General features: G+C 45.1%; 1 protein-coding gene across 4 annotated transcripts in view; it reads left to right on the top strand.

Annotated features, from left to right (window-relative positions):
* LOC118174102 overlaps positions 1-18,446 on the top strand; it is a 272,434-nt gene that overhangs the window by 209,927 nt on the left and 44,061 nt on the right. The window contains exon 8 of one of the 4 annotated variants that reach the window (XM_035339201.1): positions 5,962-6,078. The exons of the other annotated variants lie outside the window; for them this stretch is intronic. Within the exon in view, the coding sequence (XP_035195092.1) occupies positions 5,962-6,042 (81 nt within the window). The 3' untranslated portion in view covers positions 6,043-6,078. Of the gene's footprint in view, positions 1-5,961; positions 6,079-18,446 lie in introns of those variants that run through there. 4 annotated transcript variants of the gene reach the window in all.

Genomic DNA, 18,446 nt, shown 5'->3' with positions numbered 1-18,446 from the left:
TTAGTCTTTCTTTAAGCATAATAAATTACAGAGAAAAGCTCCTATCTATAAAAAAGACCACCTCTTTCAAAGCACTGCATGCCTTTAGATCCAGGCCACTGCGTTATGACCAGAGCCAGCCAGAGGAGCTGCTGGCTGGCAGCAGTGCCAGCTCCTGAGAAAGGGGCGATTCATCCAGAGTGACCTTCCAGCCCTTCAGCTATTTCCTAAATGTGCTCTCCTGAGGTGCTGTTATTTAACTGCAGGCATCAGGCCTTGTTCTCCCGCTGGCTCTGCGGCTGTTGCTCATTGACAGGTTGGAGCAATCGACGCGGTTCCTACCGGGCTGCTGCTTTGCAAAGGTCATGTACGCCCCGACAAAGTCTGTCGCTCGCCTTTTAAGAACAGTAGGAATCAAATCTTCTCAGTAACTGTGACCAACAAAGCTACGGGAGATGTTTTGCAGCTTAATATTCTATTACAGATTAGAGCCGCTGGGAAAACTTTTGAAGTAACACAAGAAAGAAACAAAAAAGTAAATAAAAAGCTCTTCAAGGCTGAAGTCTTTTAGCAATCCAGGCTGTCAGTACACTCACCAAGCTTACCAAATAAGCTTTCTTTTTTTCTATTTTTGAAAATAAACAAGACGGTGCTGTCAGGAGCACCAGGAGGTTTTACCAAGTGCCTATGAAACACTTGTGCAAACGCTGGCTTGCTTATGGCAGGGATCAGGGAGCTGGCTGGCACTCAAAGGGGAGGGAAAGAGGGTAAGAGATAAATACTTACACCTAAGAAAATGACATTTTTGAGACCATGTATGTGCTGTGTGTGACTGGGTCGAAGGCTTAGGTTAAACTGAACAGAATTCCCTTATGGAGCTGGTAGTGCTATGTGTCAGCTCTGCATGTCTCACCTATTTCAGGTCTCATGGTGAAACATACTCGTGGTGGTAGGATGGGAAGACTTCATTAGCAGCCCTATTTATTGCACTGAATAGGGCATTTATATGCCCTGTGATATCTGAGCATTTGCTTTGTGTTCAGGAAATTACTTCTCATTGTACTAACAGGAGTGGGCTCTTCTGAAATTGCTTGGAGTAAGAACAATACCTGAGACCAGTTTAACCAGAATTTGTCAACCATATGCACTGTGTAAGCCACACATACCACATGCTGCAGGATGATTAAGAATATTTGAGAGGAGCTATAACCATATGTTAGTTTTGTATCAGTCATAAATGGAATTCTTTTCCTCAGCTGAAAAATGTACCTGGAAGGAGGCGAAGCTCAACTAAATGAGGTTTGCATGTGAATTTTTGCTGCCATCTCTGAACAGTTGTGATTGCTTGTAAAGGAATTAGACACGTCTAAGCAGTCATTAGGTTATTTTGATTGGCTCAGTGTGATTTTTCAGAAGACAAGATGCCTGATGTCGCTGGGTAACGCAATTACACACCCCAGGAGAAATCCTGAGTGGCTGGTGGTGGCTCTCGCTTAATGTGATTGATATATTGTAATTTTTATACTCAAGGGGAGGCAGGGCTTTCACATAGATTTGAGAGAAGGATAAAAATGACTCTCTAAATAATTACATTTTGCTTTAGTGTTGTTGTCTGTGAGACATAGGACGTTTAGAGGTGAAGCAGAAATTACTTCTGTTGAGTTCGTAGACCAATAAAAAAGTGTTAAACTAGCCTTTCGTTCTTCTACCTAAATCGTTGTACCTGCCATTTACTATTCACCCTTTTTTCACTCATTTTAAGGCTTGATCTTGATGGCTTGGAGGAATAAAAATCAGAAAAAAAGTTGGGTGGGCTCCTAACCTGCCATGACGTGTTATAGCTTTCCTCTCTTAGTTGAGCCTTCTGTTTTTTTGTCCAGTCAGTGTTGGATTCTGTGTGGAGATGAGTGGGAGCTTGCCTTGAGAGTGATTCTGGATGCAGTGAAGGCCTGAAAGATTTAGGTAGTAAGGGCAGGAGATAGGATAGATCCAAACAACAACAACAAAAAAGCCATGGCTCAGACAGGAAGAGGTGAGCGAGCAGCAGGCAGCAACTAGCTTTCATCAGCATGTATTGATGCAGCTTTTTAAAAACATTTTAAGGAATTAAGCAGTGTATTTTTATCTTGAGAAAAAGACACAACCACTGCAGGAAGGATCCCTGGAGGTTTAAGGTGCTGTATGCCATGGTTGCCACAGTAGTTGCGATGTGCAGCGCGTGGTGGGGAGCTGCTGGGGTTTTCCCCAAACTTTTGTGCTGCTCCTTCTCTGCCTGCTCTGTGAGAGCTGAGAGCACTGGGGCTCACACCCAGCCTGCTGGGTGGGCAGGACTGAATTTGGTGGGTTCAGTGGTGCCCTTTCTCTCTGTCCCATCCAGCTATGTAATGTTTTTTTTGGTGCTGCACTTAACCATGGTCATGGGTTTATAAATTTCTGCTTCTTGCTCATTTGCATCTGTTTGGCTTTCATTGCCAGTTGTTTGACTTTGGTGTGCTCATCTGTATATGGAAGAGCTTTTTAGCACCTGATATTTTCTTCCTGCAAAGGTGCGCTGTAGCCCTGTAACCGCCTGGTTTTCTTTGTGACAGACTAACCATACTGAGCCCCTCAGCCCCTGGGTGGCACACATCGCTGTGTGTGATGGCAGCTAGTTGTGGCAACAAGCCTCACGTAGAAGATGTTAGAGAGAAGGGAGGAGTTGAACACCTCTGTCTTGGATTAAGGGGGGGCGAAGCACCTCACGATTTGCATTCACGCAAACATCTTGCCTTGTAAATAATCTTTCAAGGAGCAGGACACACCACAGCCTGCCCTTGGCTGGCAGGTTGCCCACTTTTCTGTTAGCTGACAGATGTTAAAGCGTTGGGTAAGCGGTGCGAGTAAAGCAGCGTGGACCTGTATGTGCCCGCATGGAGTGAGCTGGCCTACTAGTCGTCTGACAGCCAGGAGGACAAAATTTAATGAGATTCAGTTCTGTAAGAATTAGGGATTAGTGGTGGATAAGTATAGAAATATGCCACTCATGTAGGTGTGACTGGATTGTAGAAGGGATATGCAAAATGAGACAAATGATTAGGCCTCTGGCAACGTAGGTATATCCTCTGCAGGCTCGTTACTACCCTACCCAAGAAGATACCTTGCCGTTTCCCTACTGCAGTTGTGCTTAAGCAAGGAAAATGTCTTTCTTTGTTAATTTGTGTTTATTTTATTTTTAATTAATTTTTTTTATTTATTTTTTGATAATAGGCAGCACCCCAAGCTTGGTTTTGAGCTCTGAGTGCTCTGAAGTACTGTGCACCGGCAGAGTGGGTCAGACCACACTCACGGGTAGCACACAGAGATACGACTGCCCTTTCTCTTCCTCTTCTTAAAGGCAGAACAATGTTCTGGATATTAAGATTTAGTCAAATCTCTTCTGTCTTCTGCATTTCTTGAGGATATTTGGGAAATGGAGGGCAGGAACTGTGTCCCTTTCAGTGAAAATGATAATTTTGAGAAAACTAATCAGTCATTTTTCTTAGGAATGGGAGAGATTTGAAGTGGTGTGTTATGTTATGTATGAATAGGTTTGAGGATGCAAAATACCAAAGGTGACACTTGAAGAGGTTCCAGAACTGAGATGTGCTCCCGTTCTGCTGAGAGCAATGCTCACAGAGCCTGCCCTTTCATTCCGTAAATGGAATCAATACTAAAAATGGAGCAAATTAGTACAACTATGAATTGGTCAGCAATAAAAGACTGTCTTTGTACCAAAATAAGAGAAAACGTGGAAGATCTTTCCCTCCTTCTCACTCTGATCTTTCCCTTAGGCTCCCTATCCCTCACTTGCTTTCCTGCGCTCATTCTTCACTCTCTCCCCCCTTTCCATTCCCACGCTCCTGCTGATGCTCGCACATGCTTCTCCTTGCGTTGCCCTCCCTCTATACCCAGTCACTCTTTCTCTCTTGCTCATCTTTGTCCTGCCTTCCCTGTGCTCCTTTCCCTCCTCTCCCTCCATGTCGTTGTCTTGGTTTTCCCTCTCCCATGCTCTCCAGGATCTCGTTATGGGAGGGGAGCTTGCTGGTTGCCAAAACCTGCTACTGTGGTGAGGACTTGTAAATACGTTTGATAAGGGTTCTCCAGAAATGCACCTTTAAATAGTGGGTAGGCAAGATCACAGAGAGATGAAGTTAAGACCAAATTAATCATAGAGCAGGCTTTGTATGGAGTGCTAAATATTTATGTTCATTGTTAGCATGTACATCACATTATGCACCATTTGTCTTAATATAAATATCAAAGTGCCTGACACGGCATTACTCAAGATGTATAAGCTGTCAGAGCGTGTCACTCTAAATCACTCACCCTGTTGCAACCTCATTAATTAATGGATAAGTTAAATAAATAAATAATAATAAAAAAGACTTATCTTCCTGAGTGGTGAGCAAGGTTACGTGTTATTAAACTGGTCACAGAGTGAGACCCTAGTGAAGTTCCCTAGTTAGTTTGATGTGATTCTGCACACAGTCTTTTAATACTGTCTTCAAAGGGTGTTTTTTTTTTTTTTTTTTTTTTTTCCCCTTAAAGTATCTTCATGGTTGAAGATGACATGCCCATCAAACAGCCGATGAAGTCTGTGTTCTTAGATCCTTCAGGAGAAATTCTTCTCCAGCAGTAACAGCGGCCCGTGTTCCCAGTATTCTGCAGCTGGGGCAGGTGATATTTCAGAGAGAAACTTTGGGTCTGTCCTTCCCATGCATCGCAAAACCTCCATTGAGGCAGCTCCTAAAGAACCCTTCTGTGATGACCGATGATATGTTCTTAGTGTCTGGGGACTAGCTTAGCTTGGCAAGGAAGATTTTTTTCCTTGGAAGTGAAGGAGCATCCCTAATTCTTACAGAACTGAATCTCATTAAATTTTGTCCTCCTGGCTGTCAGACGACTAGTAGGCCAGCTCACTCCATGTGGGCACTAACCAATATTGCAATGGTAGACTGTAGATCAGATGAGCACAGGCTCTAATCAGAATTGCCACCTGTGTGCACACAGCAGGCTGGTTAGCAAAGAAGTCAGATCTTTCCTTCCTCACCAGTTACTCACTTCTCTAGGCCTTGGGAGCACCACAAACACAGGGTCTGTTCCCTTCCTTCCAGGGGTCTTCACACCCTACTCATCCATGAGGGATTTTGCCCATATGCAACCCTAAGTCCCACTCCTTGGTTTATTTGCTTCCACCAGATACCTTTAAAAAGAATTGGCATCTTCCACTTTAAAACTTCAGATTTCACTGCTGGAAACCATAGGCTTTTGTTCACATATCCTTTCTCTTTTGAAAATATTACACTCCTCCATTAAGTGTTAAACATCAGGAACAGGCTGCCCAGAGAAGCTGTGGGTGCCCCATCAATTGCATATCTCTTGTTTTCTTTTTAAAAGCAGATTCTTCACTGGCGCTCAGGTAATGTGACTTTTCTCTCTTGTGGAGCTCATATGATATGAAGTACCAGCACAGGGGCTTAGGTGCCAGGCTGCTGTGCTGCAGCAGGTCATAGGCATCTGATGGAACTTCTCTTCCTTCCCCAGCTAGGATGTCTGTGCACATGAAGCTCAAGTCAAACCAACTATAAAAGGTCATCAGATACTGGGCTAATCTATCCTGTGTCTGTAATTAGAGCTCAGAGGAAAGATTCTCACAGAAGCACTAACAATCCTGGAGAAACTAATTAAAGCTGAAATATGAATCTAGTAATGCTCTTCAGGAAAAAAAAAAAAAAAAAAACATATTGCATTGACAAAACCTCAACTCGGATAGCCTTTGTCTTCTGCCTGCACAACTGAATCCAATTTTTTTTTTTGAGTTAAAGTTAACTAATAGGAGTTTATGTTAGAAAAATAACTATGTCATCATGTTTTTTAATTATTATTATTTAAAGAAGGGAAAACAAATTATGTCCACTTAAAGCACAAAAGCCAGGGAGCCCAAGTATCTGCTCCTTTCCCCAGGTGTGTATCAGGAGTGGATCCACAAAGCTGTTGAAGTTACATCAGTGCAAGCGAGGGAAGAGCAAGGATTTGGTAGGGTAAATCTACCTGTGACTACACAACTTGTCCTGGGTGAAGTCTCCATGAAATATTTAAGCACGTGCTCAGCTTGACGTCCAGAAACCAGCTGCAAGATACGTGTGTTCAAACCGAAGTGTGAGCCTACATTGTCATTTAGATTGGGTCTAGGGTAAGGCAAGAGTGCAATTTCTCCCAGGGCTTTTTTATTTTGACAGAAGTAAAGGTCTGCACGGTCCTGGTTAACCAGCTCTCTGTGGCCAGCACTCCCCATATCATCGCTTTACGGCCAGAGTGTTTGAAGTTAGGATGTGAAAATCTGCAGGAGAACATAACTTAAAGTGTACTTTCTTGAAGTATTAGTGGTACTGAATTTTCAAAATGCTTGAAATTCAGGCTGGCTTCTGTTTTGCAGCTCTACCTTCCTCTACAGTTCACTGAACCAAGGCAAAATCCAGTCAGTGTCTAAACTTTCTGCTATATTTGAAATTGTATAATGATTTTGGAGTTGCTGCTTGTATTCAGGTTTTTTTACAGAGTCTGGAAGAAACAGGTTGTATTGGACTGGAAACGAGAAAGATGTACTTCACAACTCCTTGTCGACTTTATCTCTGGCTTTGTCTAAAATGAACAGAAACTGCAAAACTGATGAGAGAATGGTGTGCTTAGGAGATGAGTGAAATAGAGTTGGGAGTCTTTCTGAGACAGACTTGGAGACAGTTGAGAAAGGGATGGGGTATAACAGAAAGGCACTGAGTTATTTTTATTCACTTCTTAGAGCATCCTGCCTCAGTTTAAAGCTTGAGTGTGCATAAACAAGACCAAAATACTCTCAACCAAATGAGCGTCTTCTGCAGATCTCTCAATATCTGTGCTTCTGCACTGAAAAAAACATTAGATTGGACCAAGTATGGGCACTGGGATTGGTAATAAGCCTGGGATTAACAGCAGGATAGGTATAATAGAGCACAGCAGTGCAATACCATGTCTCCAGCTTTTCCTGTAGCTCCATTTATGTATGAGCATCAGCATCTCTTCTGTTTCTCATCCATAAATTTAGATTTACTGTGCTGCCTTAGAGCCTCTGGCCGTGCAGTAGTGATGCTAACTTTGTCCTTAGGATGAGATATTAAATATTCTGGGGTTGGCCTGGCCTCAGAAGAAAAGCGTGAAGCGTGCAGGTTACAGAGGATGACCACAGAGGGAGTTTAGCCGGCAGATGGCTGGCACACTTTCCATAGTGTAGCCTGCTGCCCCACTGCCAGGCTGGCTGACCCCATGGAGAAAGGTGACTTTTTAGGTGAGACACTCTAATAGTAAGTGTGAAAACCTGCACTAATTTTGGACTGATTACAGGTATACATGAGGCAAGCCCAACACTTCCTCCCAGGAAGGAAGCAAAGGTGGTGACTGCTGAGGCAGCGGGATTCAGGGCTGTGGGGTGGCAGAGGGGAGCGGGTACAAGTGTCATTGCTGGAGGCAGGAGCTCAGGTGAGGCTTTGAACTGGGGCTGATGCAGGCAGCTTGCCAGGAGACAAAGGGATCATCCCTGTCATGAGCTTCTTTGTGCCTCCGTCCTGGCGCTAGTGCTCGCATAATGCTGGGGCAGGCTGGCGGCAAGAAAAATGGTGCAGGATGGGGACAAACCCTGTGTTGTTTTCAGGCGAGGGAGTAGGAGCAGGCCTTGGAGACGCTGCCTTTGCAGGGGCACAGCTGGATGTGTGCCAGGGCACATCTGTCCCTGGCTTTTGGCCAGACCTTCTTCACGCTTACCTCAGGCGAGAGGAGATGGGTACCAGAGCCATCATCTGCTGCTCCCTGGGAGACGAGGTCTGAGCTGTCGGAGGCTGGGGTAGGTAATGGTCTCAAGGTGTGCTGGGGAGGTTTGGATTGGGTATTAGGAAGAATTGCTTAATGGAGAGCATGGTCGGGCATTGGAATGGGTGTCCAGGGCAGTGGTGGAGTCCCCATCCCTGGAGGAATTTAAGAGACGTGTGGATGTGGCATTGAGGACCATGGCTTAGTGACAGGACTCGGTAGGTCAGGTTGATGGTTGGACCTGTTGATCTCAAAGGTCTTTTCCAACGGCAGGAATTCCATGACTCTGGAACAGGCTCGCCACAGAGCCCAGACCTGATGCATATTCAGGTGTGGCATCTGTGACACTGTTACCTCTGCCGAGGCCCCCAGCAGCGAGCCAGACGCTGCTTTCAAATACTCCAAGGAGTCTGAAGCTAATCATTTTGCTTTGTTTCATTAGCTCGGCTGTAATGTAGCAGAGCTAATGCAGTCATATCCCAGTTAAGGTACCAAGCAGCTTTAGCTGCTTATCTGCCATGGAAAGAACCGCATTCACTTTTGCGATGAAAATTAAATGTGGAAATAATTCCCTTTTCCTTTTTGGGATATTACTGTGCTATTAAATAGGTTTAAGATCATTAAAGAGTAATGACATGAAGTTGCATGCATCATTATTTTAAAGGAGATTGAATGAAAATATACTGTCTATCTGTTCCAGCCCCTGCCTAATCCTCAGTTTAATAGCGATTTGTAAGGGCCACAATGCGCATATGTTTTAATAATGAAGTAGAGTCTTCAGTCCCTAAACAAGAAACTTTGGTATTCTTGCTATGAATGAAGTAAACGTAAAAGACACCAAAGAGCTATTTTTTTTCAGTGTCAGTAAGTCAAAAGTTTTTCTGTTAAATAAAGTAGTTAAACCTAAAGGAATTAAAACCGAAACAACAGCAGAATATTGGATTCTTTGCTGCAGTTGCTGTTGGTGGCACAGCTGGTCGCAGCGCCCTGTTGCTGTGGTTATCCATGCTGGTCACTTTTGACTCTGCTGCTTCTGTGACCAGTGCTCCATGGGATGCTTTCCCCATCTTACAAATGCAGAAGGGAGGCATGAGAAGGGGAAGGAGCAGGGCTTTGCTGGAGTGCCATCTCCCACGCCTAAACCATGTGTGGCAGTGCAGGGAATGGAGCTGGGGGCTGTGAGGCCATTGCCCCACCGCCTCTTCTCAGACACTGTAGGCTGGGCACTTGGGTCTGGTTGTGAAAGGAGTGGTTGTGGGGATGTTTAATTGCAGAACGACTGACAGGGTGAGAGCAGGGTTGTCTCTTAGCTCTGGTGTGCTCACCTGAGTTAGGAAATTATATGTGTGCGCTGGGGAATCAACTGGCTTCTTCGTTACGTGTGAGGAAAAAACACAGCCCAAAGATCTTTAAGGCAGGACCTTAATTTCATGCACAAGGATCTGTGCATTTAGTGCAGAAGGCAGCAAGAGCTGCTTTCCATCAGAACCTGCTCCTCTTCGTGTCCCTCTGTGCTGGCTGTCCTGGTCCCTGCCCTCCCAGGCCCCATACCCTTGGCACCGTGCCCTATTTTCCCATGCCCCCTCTTCTTGTGCCCTCTTTTCCTACAGTGCCAGTTCCCACAACCCGTGGTTCCAGAAACCCTTTATTCCCACAACCCTTTTTCCTTATCCCCACACTTCTCTGAAAACATTTTCCCCTAATTCCCAATTCCTCCACCCACATTTTCTACACCTCCAGTTCCCATGACACTCAATGATAGTTCCCACACCCCATTTTCCCATGACTGTAATTACCACCATCCCAGTTCCTACGCCCCATTCTCCCATGACCATAATGACCACGATCCCCATTCCCACACCCGATTTTCCCATTACCCTTCTTGCTGTGCTCCCTTTTCCTACACCCCTGGTTCCCGTGAAGCATTTTCCCTCGGTCCCCAGTTCCCACGCCCCTCATCCCCTGCCCTCAGTTCCCTCGACGCCTGTTGCTGTGGCCTGGCTCCCACGTGGCCCTTTCCCATGCTCCCCATTCCCACCCCCCAGATTCCCACCACTGCTATTCCCATGCCCCCCAGTTCCCCTAAAGCATTTTCCCACAGTCACTTGGACCCCAGTTCCCTGACTGTGTATTCCTGTGGCCAGTGCTCCTCCAGACTCCGGTAACCCTGCCCTGTTTTCTCACTGGGCAGCCTCCAGTTCCTGTGCCCCTCCATCCCACACTCATGGTTCCTGTGATGCCTGTTGCCATGCCCCCTTTTCCCACGTCCCCAGTTTCTGAGGACCTTTTGCCCCTGACTCTTCTTGCCACGCTGTGTTTTCCTGCACCCGTGGGTCCCACAGGACCTTTTCCCAATTCCCGTGCCCGGTTTTCCCATGACCCGCACTCCCACAGTGCATTTTCTCATGACCCCTGGTTCCCATACCCCCAGTTCCAGAGCCCCTTATCCCATAGAGCCCCATCCCATGATGCCCGTAGCCCCAGTTGGGTTCCTGTGATCCCTGCTTCCAGTGCCTCCCCTTCCCACATTTCTCACAATCCCAGTTCCCATGACTGCTATGTCCCTTTATGCCACTCCCCCTTTTCCCACAAGCCCGATTCCCAGGAAGCATTTTCCCAGGTTTCCCAGTTCCTGCACCCACTTTTCCCATGCCACCAGTTTCCACAACCAGTTTTTCCATGACCGCCCATCACCACAATGCATTTTCCAATGACCTTTGGTTCCCGCACCCCATTTTCCTAAGCCCTCCAGTTCCCTGGTTAAGACATGAAAAGAAACTCTTTCAGTAAATCCCCCTGGAGCCTCAGCTCAAGCACACAGCTAGAAAATTATGCTGCTTATGTAGGGTGGCAGGAAACCTGATTGAGGTTCCCTTTCTGCTCTCGGTCTGACAGAAGGAGATGCACACAGGTATGTGCATGAGCACAGAGAGCCCAAAAGGCTCCCGGTCAGGGGACTGCCATGCCAAAACTTTCAAATAATGCCCAGGCTGAACGGGCAGTGCTTCTGGAAGCCATCGGAAGGCAGGCCATTCCCCGTGGCGTGCAGAGGGGCGCCAGGGGCTGGGGAAACACAGTCAAGTGCCGAGCTGTCTGCAGTTCCCTGAGACTGGGGTCTGGGGACTTGAGGGGGCACATTTCTCCTTTAGACGTCACACTTCAAATTCATTGTGCTTGAGAAGTAGAACTGGCTTCTATCAGCGGGAAATTTTCACGTCTGAGTTGCCTGCTCTCAAAACAAGGATGGAAATGAAATAGCAGAAATTGCCAAGTAGCTGGAGCACATTCTGAATGAAATATTCATGCAAGGAGGAGATGGGCTCTGTGTTTAATAAGAAAGAGAGATTGTACGGTGTGATAGCAATTATGTATGTTCAAATATTGTGCTTTTCTTCGGGTCTAGGTTATAAATCCAAAATATATAATTAATTATCCCATCAATAATGCATTTCTAATTTTAAGATATGAAATAAAATTCCCTTGCTTATTTTTAATGGGATATCCCTTTAAGAGAAATCTGTTTTGGTACCAAACCTTATCATAAGAGGCAAAGAAATGATGAAGAGGTTGAAATCTCTGATGGATTGATGGGAAAGTTTCTGCTTGGAAAATGCAAAGTACTGAAAGTTTTTGTAGATCCCAACTTTCCTTTTATTAAAAGAAAAAGTCAGAGCTGGCTCTGAAGACCTGTGATGGGATGCTGTGGTACTTCTTTCAGTCACTGTCTCAGGTCTGGACAGGTTAAAACAGAAACCCATTAATGGTAAAGGTAATGAACAGGTGAAGGAGGCAAAGCTCACTGCATTTAGTTTGCTAGGAGTTAACATACTTAGCTCCAAGTTAACCCCGGTATATTGAATAATTCCTAAACTACATAACTATTTTGGCTAAATTACTCCTGTAGACTCCTGTACTGCTTTAAATAATTTGTGTTATCATTAAATAACTGCCCAATTTCACAGTAGGGTGGTCCAGTTTCAGCAGCAGATGCTTTTCAATGCTTTGTTTTGGTGGCAGATGTATCTTAGGGTCATATTTCGGTGTCACGCAAGATTTGATTTACTCGTAGCTTATAAGTCTGTTTCTTTTGCAAAGAGGGTCAGAGTAAATATAATGCAACGTAAAGGTCATATCTAAAGATGATAACCTTCTGATAGCAGCGAATCCCAAACAATTACAAAGCAGAGCTACAAAATAAAAAAAGACTACACCACAGTTAATGAAAAAGGAGGAACAAGAAAGGTGGAAGGCCAGAGGGACTTGCAGGTGGCCCTGTAAAGGCTGCAATGGTTTTTCAAGCTCCACTGCCCAGGTGGGAGAGAATCGGCCATTTCCCTGTTACAGGAAGGTGGCGTGGGTCCTGCTGGGGCTCGGCTGCCTGGGTGTGGGCTGGTGGGTGTCCCTGGGTGCTGGGTACCAACTCCACGCACTGAGCCACCGACTGGCCATGGTGGCTTCCTTCGGAGCTCAACACTTTAGTTACAGTACCCTGCATGGCTTGGCATCTCATAGCTTTTCTGGATTGGATTACCTGACTTGTTTCTCTTTTAGCCTATAAGGAAAATGCTAAGCATTTATCTTAGGAAGTAGCCACTTTTTCCTATTGGCACGTTCAGGTAGGCTAGCTCCAAGAGCAATGGAACAGAGTTAAGTTTATTCTGGGTTTTTGAAGAAGTGTGGAAGTGAAACAAAAAAGTGTTCCCGAGTCTTAGAAACTCAAGCAGGAATTAAGTTGCCTTTACTGTGTTAACAAGAAACTTTATGATGAGACAAAGCGCACTAGCCAGCATAGACTGAGAGACAACCTGCCTAAGAATGCTTCTTTGAAAGGGCCGCTGAGAGGGAGCACTGCAGAGATGTAAACTCTTCAAAACAGTGCTTCATCCCAACCAGGGGATGTTCAGTTTAGAAACTGGACCACTGTTAGCTCAGGAAGATGCCTTCAAAGGTACGAGGTGAAGACACCACTATTCACATCTGAAGCACTCTTCAAGGATTTCACTTGCCTTCGACTCATCTCTCAAAAAGAATTTCAGATGATGTCTCTTCTGGAGGAAAAAAAGCCCTCAGTTGAAATTGTTTGTGGAAATGAATGCAAGCAAGAGCGCAGCTGCTTAGGTGAAGAGTTTCCTCCTCCTCTCTTACCCAGCAAGACAATTCCTTTGCAAAGGTGAACAACTAATGGGGGATCTAATCAACAAACCTTTTGCCTGACTGTAGAGTAGAATCAACACAAACTATTTGTTGTGTGATTATAAAAGGAATGCGTGTTCAGCTTCACATTAGAGCTACCTGGAGAACAGCCCCATTGTGCTCGGGCACCACACAAACAAATAGTGAGACAGACAGTGCCTATTTTGAAAAGTTTATCGTCTCCAAGGGAGACAAAGGGATGGAAATATACTTAAGAGGTTAGCCATCAAAAAACTAACATGCATGCCATGTAATCAAACACCCACTGGGTTATTCATTGATTGTTAGTCATTCACAGTTGACTCACGATGCCAAACAAACTTATTTTCATGTACCCCACCATTTGTATGCACAGACTGAGAAAGGGAGGTAAATGTGAGAGACAGCATTGTGCTGTCTCTCTGGCTGAAGAGCCAGCCTTCTCTTCAGGTGGGATGTGACAGGAGATCATGAATGCCCAGTGGCATCACAGCAGTGAGAGGCCTCACAGTCCACTGGGGAAGGAGCAGCCCTGCCAGCTCCTTCCTTCCATAACTGCATTTGAATGTTCAGCATGTCACAGTACCTCGTAATGTATGCTAGGGAAGTTAATTTTCATTCCTCCCTTAAAATCATTTGCCATACTGCTAGCATGATGACATTTTTTGATGATGTGAGACCATTTTTTTTTCTTTACAGTTTCCTTACAAAATCAGGTAGAAGGAAAACATCAGCCTTTTTTTTTTTTTTTTTTTTTTTCAATATCCCCTTTTCTATTCCTTATCTGAGGCCCAGAATTACAGGGATATGAAGGTGAGTAACAAATGAAGAAAATGTCTGCTGTATGGATGGGAGAGGATAGAGGAATGTGAAGGTGAAAGAAGAATAATAACCATTGGTACTCAAAGGAAGTTTGGTTTGTTTGTTCTTGAGGCAGGGCAGTTTCATTAGTCAATGGATGACTTGACCTTAGCTATTGTCTCTGTCAAAAGAGAATGAAAAGGCAAAAGAAAATGAAAATGTGTAAAATAAATGAATATAGCTACAATGCTCATAAGAAGGAGAGAGATAATCTCTCTTCACATCACTCCCACAGGGAAATATGGATTATTTTTTAGTCTGGATTTTTTTTTTTAATTTTCCTCTATCAAGAGTGGGCATTTCCAGAAAGATACTTTGCAATGAGCTGAGCATTACGTGCTCCAAAAACAGAAGATAAAAAGAGTATAAGGCAATTCAAGAAAAGGTTGATGCTGAAGAAGGTGAGACATTTGCTCATTAATTCAGCATGTGTTTTTATATTATCTGGCTCAGAGTAAGGAATATGAAAATATTTGGCTGTGAATTTTGTTCCTCTCCACATTTACTCCTGCTAATTAAAAGAACTTGATATAGCTGAGAATTCAAGTCACCATCAACGCCTGTGAAGGTATTCACCAAGGAGGGTGTATTACAGATGGAGAGTGAAGCATCATCTTTTAATGTTTCCAGCTTCTCTGCACCAGCATTGTGCATTGCATCATGATTTCAGAACAAGAACTGAGAGCCCAGGAAGCAACGAGTCATTTTCTTCAGATAAGGTAGTACAAGTCATCTTTATGCAACAAAAATACACCTGGAGTCACATCTTTATTTTGTATCTTCGGATTTCTTTTTATAGTAAGGCTCAGACTCCTGGCAGACTTCTCACTGATGTCAGTGGGAGTGTTGACAGCAGCAAGCCTTCAGGATGGGTGGGACTCGAAGGAGTCCTCACACTTCACCTGGTAGAAGTCCATGACATAGCTTTGCATTTAGGTCGGGGGCTTTTTTTTGAGATTTTTTGGAGGACTGGAATTTTGGAGAGGCTGATGGGCAGGACAGAAGCACGACAAGAAACAGCCATGTAAACTGTTCGCAATACGATGCTTAGTCTTTTATGCTGCACATTTTTATGAGGTTGTGTGGAGTGTCTGCATCTTCTGTTTTACATTCAAATAGTTTGCTGAAGTGCAATGTGGCTGCAGAACTTGTGCTGTCATTGAAAGTTAAATTAAGCTGTGCAGTGGAAGACCCTTAGAAATTGTCTGTGGAAGGCTCTGATTTTAGCCTACATTATTTTAACTCCTGGTGTACTGAAACGTAGCCCTTATCCTCAAAAGCTAAGGGCGAAATAGCAGAAGAATAGGCTTCTTCAGCACACTCTGTCTGAAACTGCCTTAGTATCATTTCTGCAAGGCACCTGCTGCGTTGGAAAGGAGTGTTCTTTCCACCCAGGAGAGGATTCACGGTACAAGGAAGGCTCTAACCAAAGACTGTGTACAGATGCCTGAATTTTCATATGAGATGCTGAAGTCATACACTGTATATAGTATACTGTAATACTTTTACATAAGCTTTATTACCTTAAAAGATGCCTTTCCCCCCAAACAGTATTTGATGCAGGCAAGCATTTCTCTGTGTTTTTGTGAAAGCTTCCGGCAAGATGTGCCACTGCTGCCAGCACTGCGAGTGACCTTGGCTTTGACTATTCAGCGTGGTCAGGCTGCTCGTGGCAGGACAGGTAGGGGCTATGCTGTGTCTGAGAGCCAGGAAATCCCACTGGCTGGGGTGTTTCCCAATGCTTTTCTTCACCTGGTTTGTATACGTCTCCAGCCAGCTTTTTCGTAAGGCTGCTTCTAAGTGGGACGTGGATACCCAAGTGAACTGCCAGGACAACTAGGGACTGCAAATCATGATAGAGTTAATGAAATCTCAGAAAGACTGGTGTCTGCTGCTGGAAACACTGCACTCACGTCTGCCTTCATGCATAGTTCTGCTGCTTGACAGAGGCAGTGCTGTTAAGAGATGACGTGGGGGAAAGGGAACAGTTAGCACGCCTGTAACGGCTGCTACGTTCCCCACCTTTCTGGCTCCGCTGAGCGATTCTGCAGCAAGTCTAAGTTATTCTCTTGACAGGGTTATTTATACACTAGGTGACTCAGCTGCCTTCTGAGGGATGACAGCTTTCTTGCTTGAGAAACAAACTTTGTAGTGCCATTCATGTGTCATTTCTTCCCTAAATTATTCATCCCATGATGTTATTTCAGTGGTGGAAGTGCTATAAGCACCAAAACAGGGAAGGAAGGGGGAAAAAAAAAGTGTGGAAATCGCTTTATGTTAATCATAACCTGAAAAATTGACAAAATTAATTTAGTGTTTGTATTTTCCTTCCTCTTGACAATAACAAAAGACCTTCTGCTGCAGGAGAATTAAGAACAGGGAGTCCTCCTGAGCCTGAACTTCATTTTACATCTGCAGAGGTTTTGGCTTTGTACAGTAATTTCAATGGCTTCTGTGAAATAGTTTCTAATTTATAACAATGCAAAATCGGGATCAGCCCTTCCTTTGTTGCCATGCATTATGAAACTCATTTATTTTGTGTGAGGCACAAGTACAGCTTAATGAGATGTTCCTTAGCTTTTTGTAGGGGCTGTTTGCTTGAGTGGGCAAGATTTTAGCTTGCAACAATACTTGCATTGTTCTTGTGAGAACTTGGATCCCAAAGTCTTTGTGTTGCCCCGCTTCTCTCCAGGTGCTTGGCTACGTTTGTGTCTTTCTCACCATTGATATGACGTCCTTTTTCTGTGTGTTTTCACTTGTATGCAGTAAGGCTTTCCCCCCTTGTTCTCCATTTCATTTTTGTTGATGTTGTTGGAAGAGTATTCCTCCCAGTGTCCTGTGGTCCTTTCTATTCTGGAGCAGTAATTGTTTTGCATTTCCTCGAGGCACTGAGCCATTCCAATGGTGGGAGATAATCTATTTTCTGTGCAGTGAGTTATGTGCATGAAAAGGCAGAATATGTGGATTGGGTTTTGGCCTTCATTGCTATTGGTTTTCACCTTTTTCAATCTTCTTTTTGCGCCCTTTTTTTTTTTTTTTTAAAAAAAAAAAAAGCTTGTTTCCACTGATTTAGTGGCGCTGGGTTTGTTTTTGCTGCGAGATAGCTGAGGCTTGGCTGGTGTCAGATGTTTGCATGCTTACTCTGAAACTGTTCCCTTAATCCAGCTAAATTCATCTTCATGAATTCAAAGTCATGTTTATTCATGTTGTCCTGGTTTTAATTTATAATAGAAAGCCATTACCAATGTAGCAGCGCATTCAAATAAAAATTTAGAATGATGTGACTTGGTTATTTTGATGGTATAGTGTTCTCAGCTACGAATGCTCAGAGCCTCCTGACTGCAATAGTTGTTACTGAGAGGGGAAGGAGCCCCGCAGAAACCATATGGGATGCTGAGGAGATGCTGATCTTTGACTACAGGTACAAATACCAGCCTATTTGCTCTTCAGATTGATTTTGTGGAGACAGAGCCTTTATAAAGCAGACCCTGTGGTGAGAAGGAGCTGTGGGCTGGCTGAGGCTGCTCCTTCAGCTTGCTTCAAGCTTTGACCACCACCTTTCTGATGCAGGTTCTTTGTGCTGGGTGAATACAAACAACGTATTCATCACCAGCTTGATGCAGGTAGAATATGCATGGGCCACTCCATCACAGAGGCTTGCTGTTGTCACAGCGGCCACCACTGCCACACCTTTGCCACGGGCCCTATAAAACAGGCCCCCTGCAGCTGGCCCACCACTCGCTCAGCGACTAGCTCCTCTGACAGCCAGCGTACACGGCAGGAAGACAACTGGAAGCAGCAAGGCGAGAAGCGGCCCTCCTTGGTGTGCGAGGACAGCCATGCTGTCCAAAGAAACACCAAGAAGGAATGCAGCTAACAAGAAGTGTCATTGGTGGAGAGAGAGCGCCGGCAGCACAAGAGACACCAGTGCTCGAGAGACCTCTGGTGCGCAGCCCACAGAGACGTATAGGCGGTACCACTGGCACCGCAACAACGCGGGGAACAGGCCGCCCCGTCAAACACCCAGTGACAGGGGCCTGGGCCTTGCCATAGGCACAACGGTGGTGTGGAGCAAAGTCAGGAGCATCAAGCAGAGAGCTGTGGGGAGCAGAGGCATGCCCATAGTCAGGAACACTGCGTGGGACCCAGGCATGGCCATAAAACAGATGGCAGCCTCGAAGCCATGCATGAAAATCAAGCTGACAGTGGCGTAGGACCTGGGGGTGGAACTGGATGACCCCCTGGTTCAGCACCCTGGCCTGAAAACATTCCAGATGGAAGGCGTCCCGTTTGGGCAGTCCCTGCCAAACACTGTGGAGCCCATGGAGATGAATCCACCAGAAGATGTGGAGGAACAAATGGAAGTGGATCCACCTCCACCAGAACAGACCTGGGACTACCGCAGCATGTCATTGCTCTCTTCCATCCAAGAGCACCAACAGCGTCGCAGGAGTGCCCATCCAGCTCCCTATTCATTGCTCAGGCTCCATCCCAAGCATTAGCTTGGAGCCACCGAACACCACGGACATCCCACAGGCTTACCTGCAAGATGTCCTGGCAATAAACACCTCTTGCCG

This window comes from Oxyura jamaicensis, chromosome 14, assembly GCF_011077185.1.
Source record: "Oxyura jamaicensis isolate SHBP4307 breed ruddy duck chromosome 14, BPBGC_Ojam_1.0, whole genome shotgun sequence".
NCBI classification, from domain to species: Eukaryota; Metazoa; Chordata; class Aves; order Anseriformes; family Anatidae; genus Oxyura; species Oxyura jamaicensis.
Note: the sequence above shows the minus strand (reverse complement) of the source record. Positions and strands in the feature narration are given on the sequence as shown.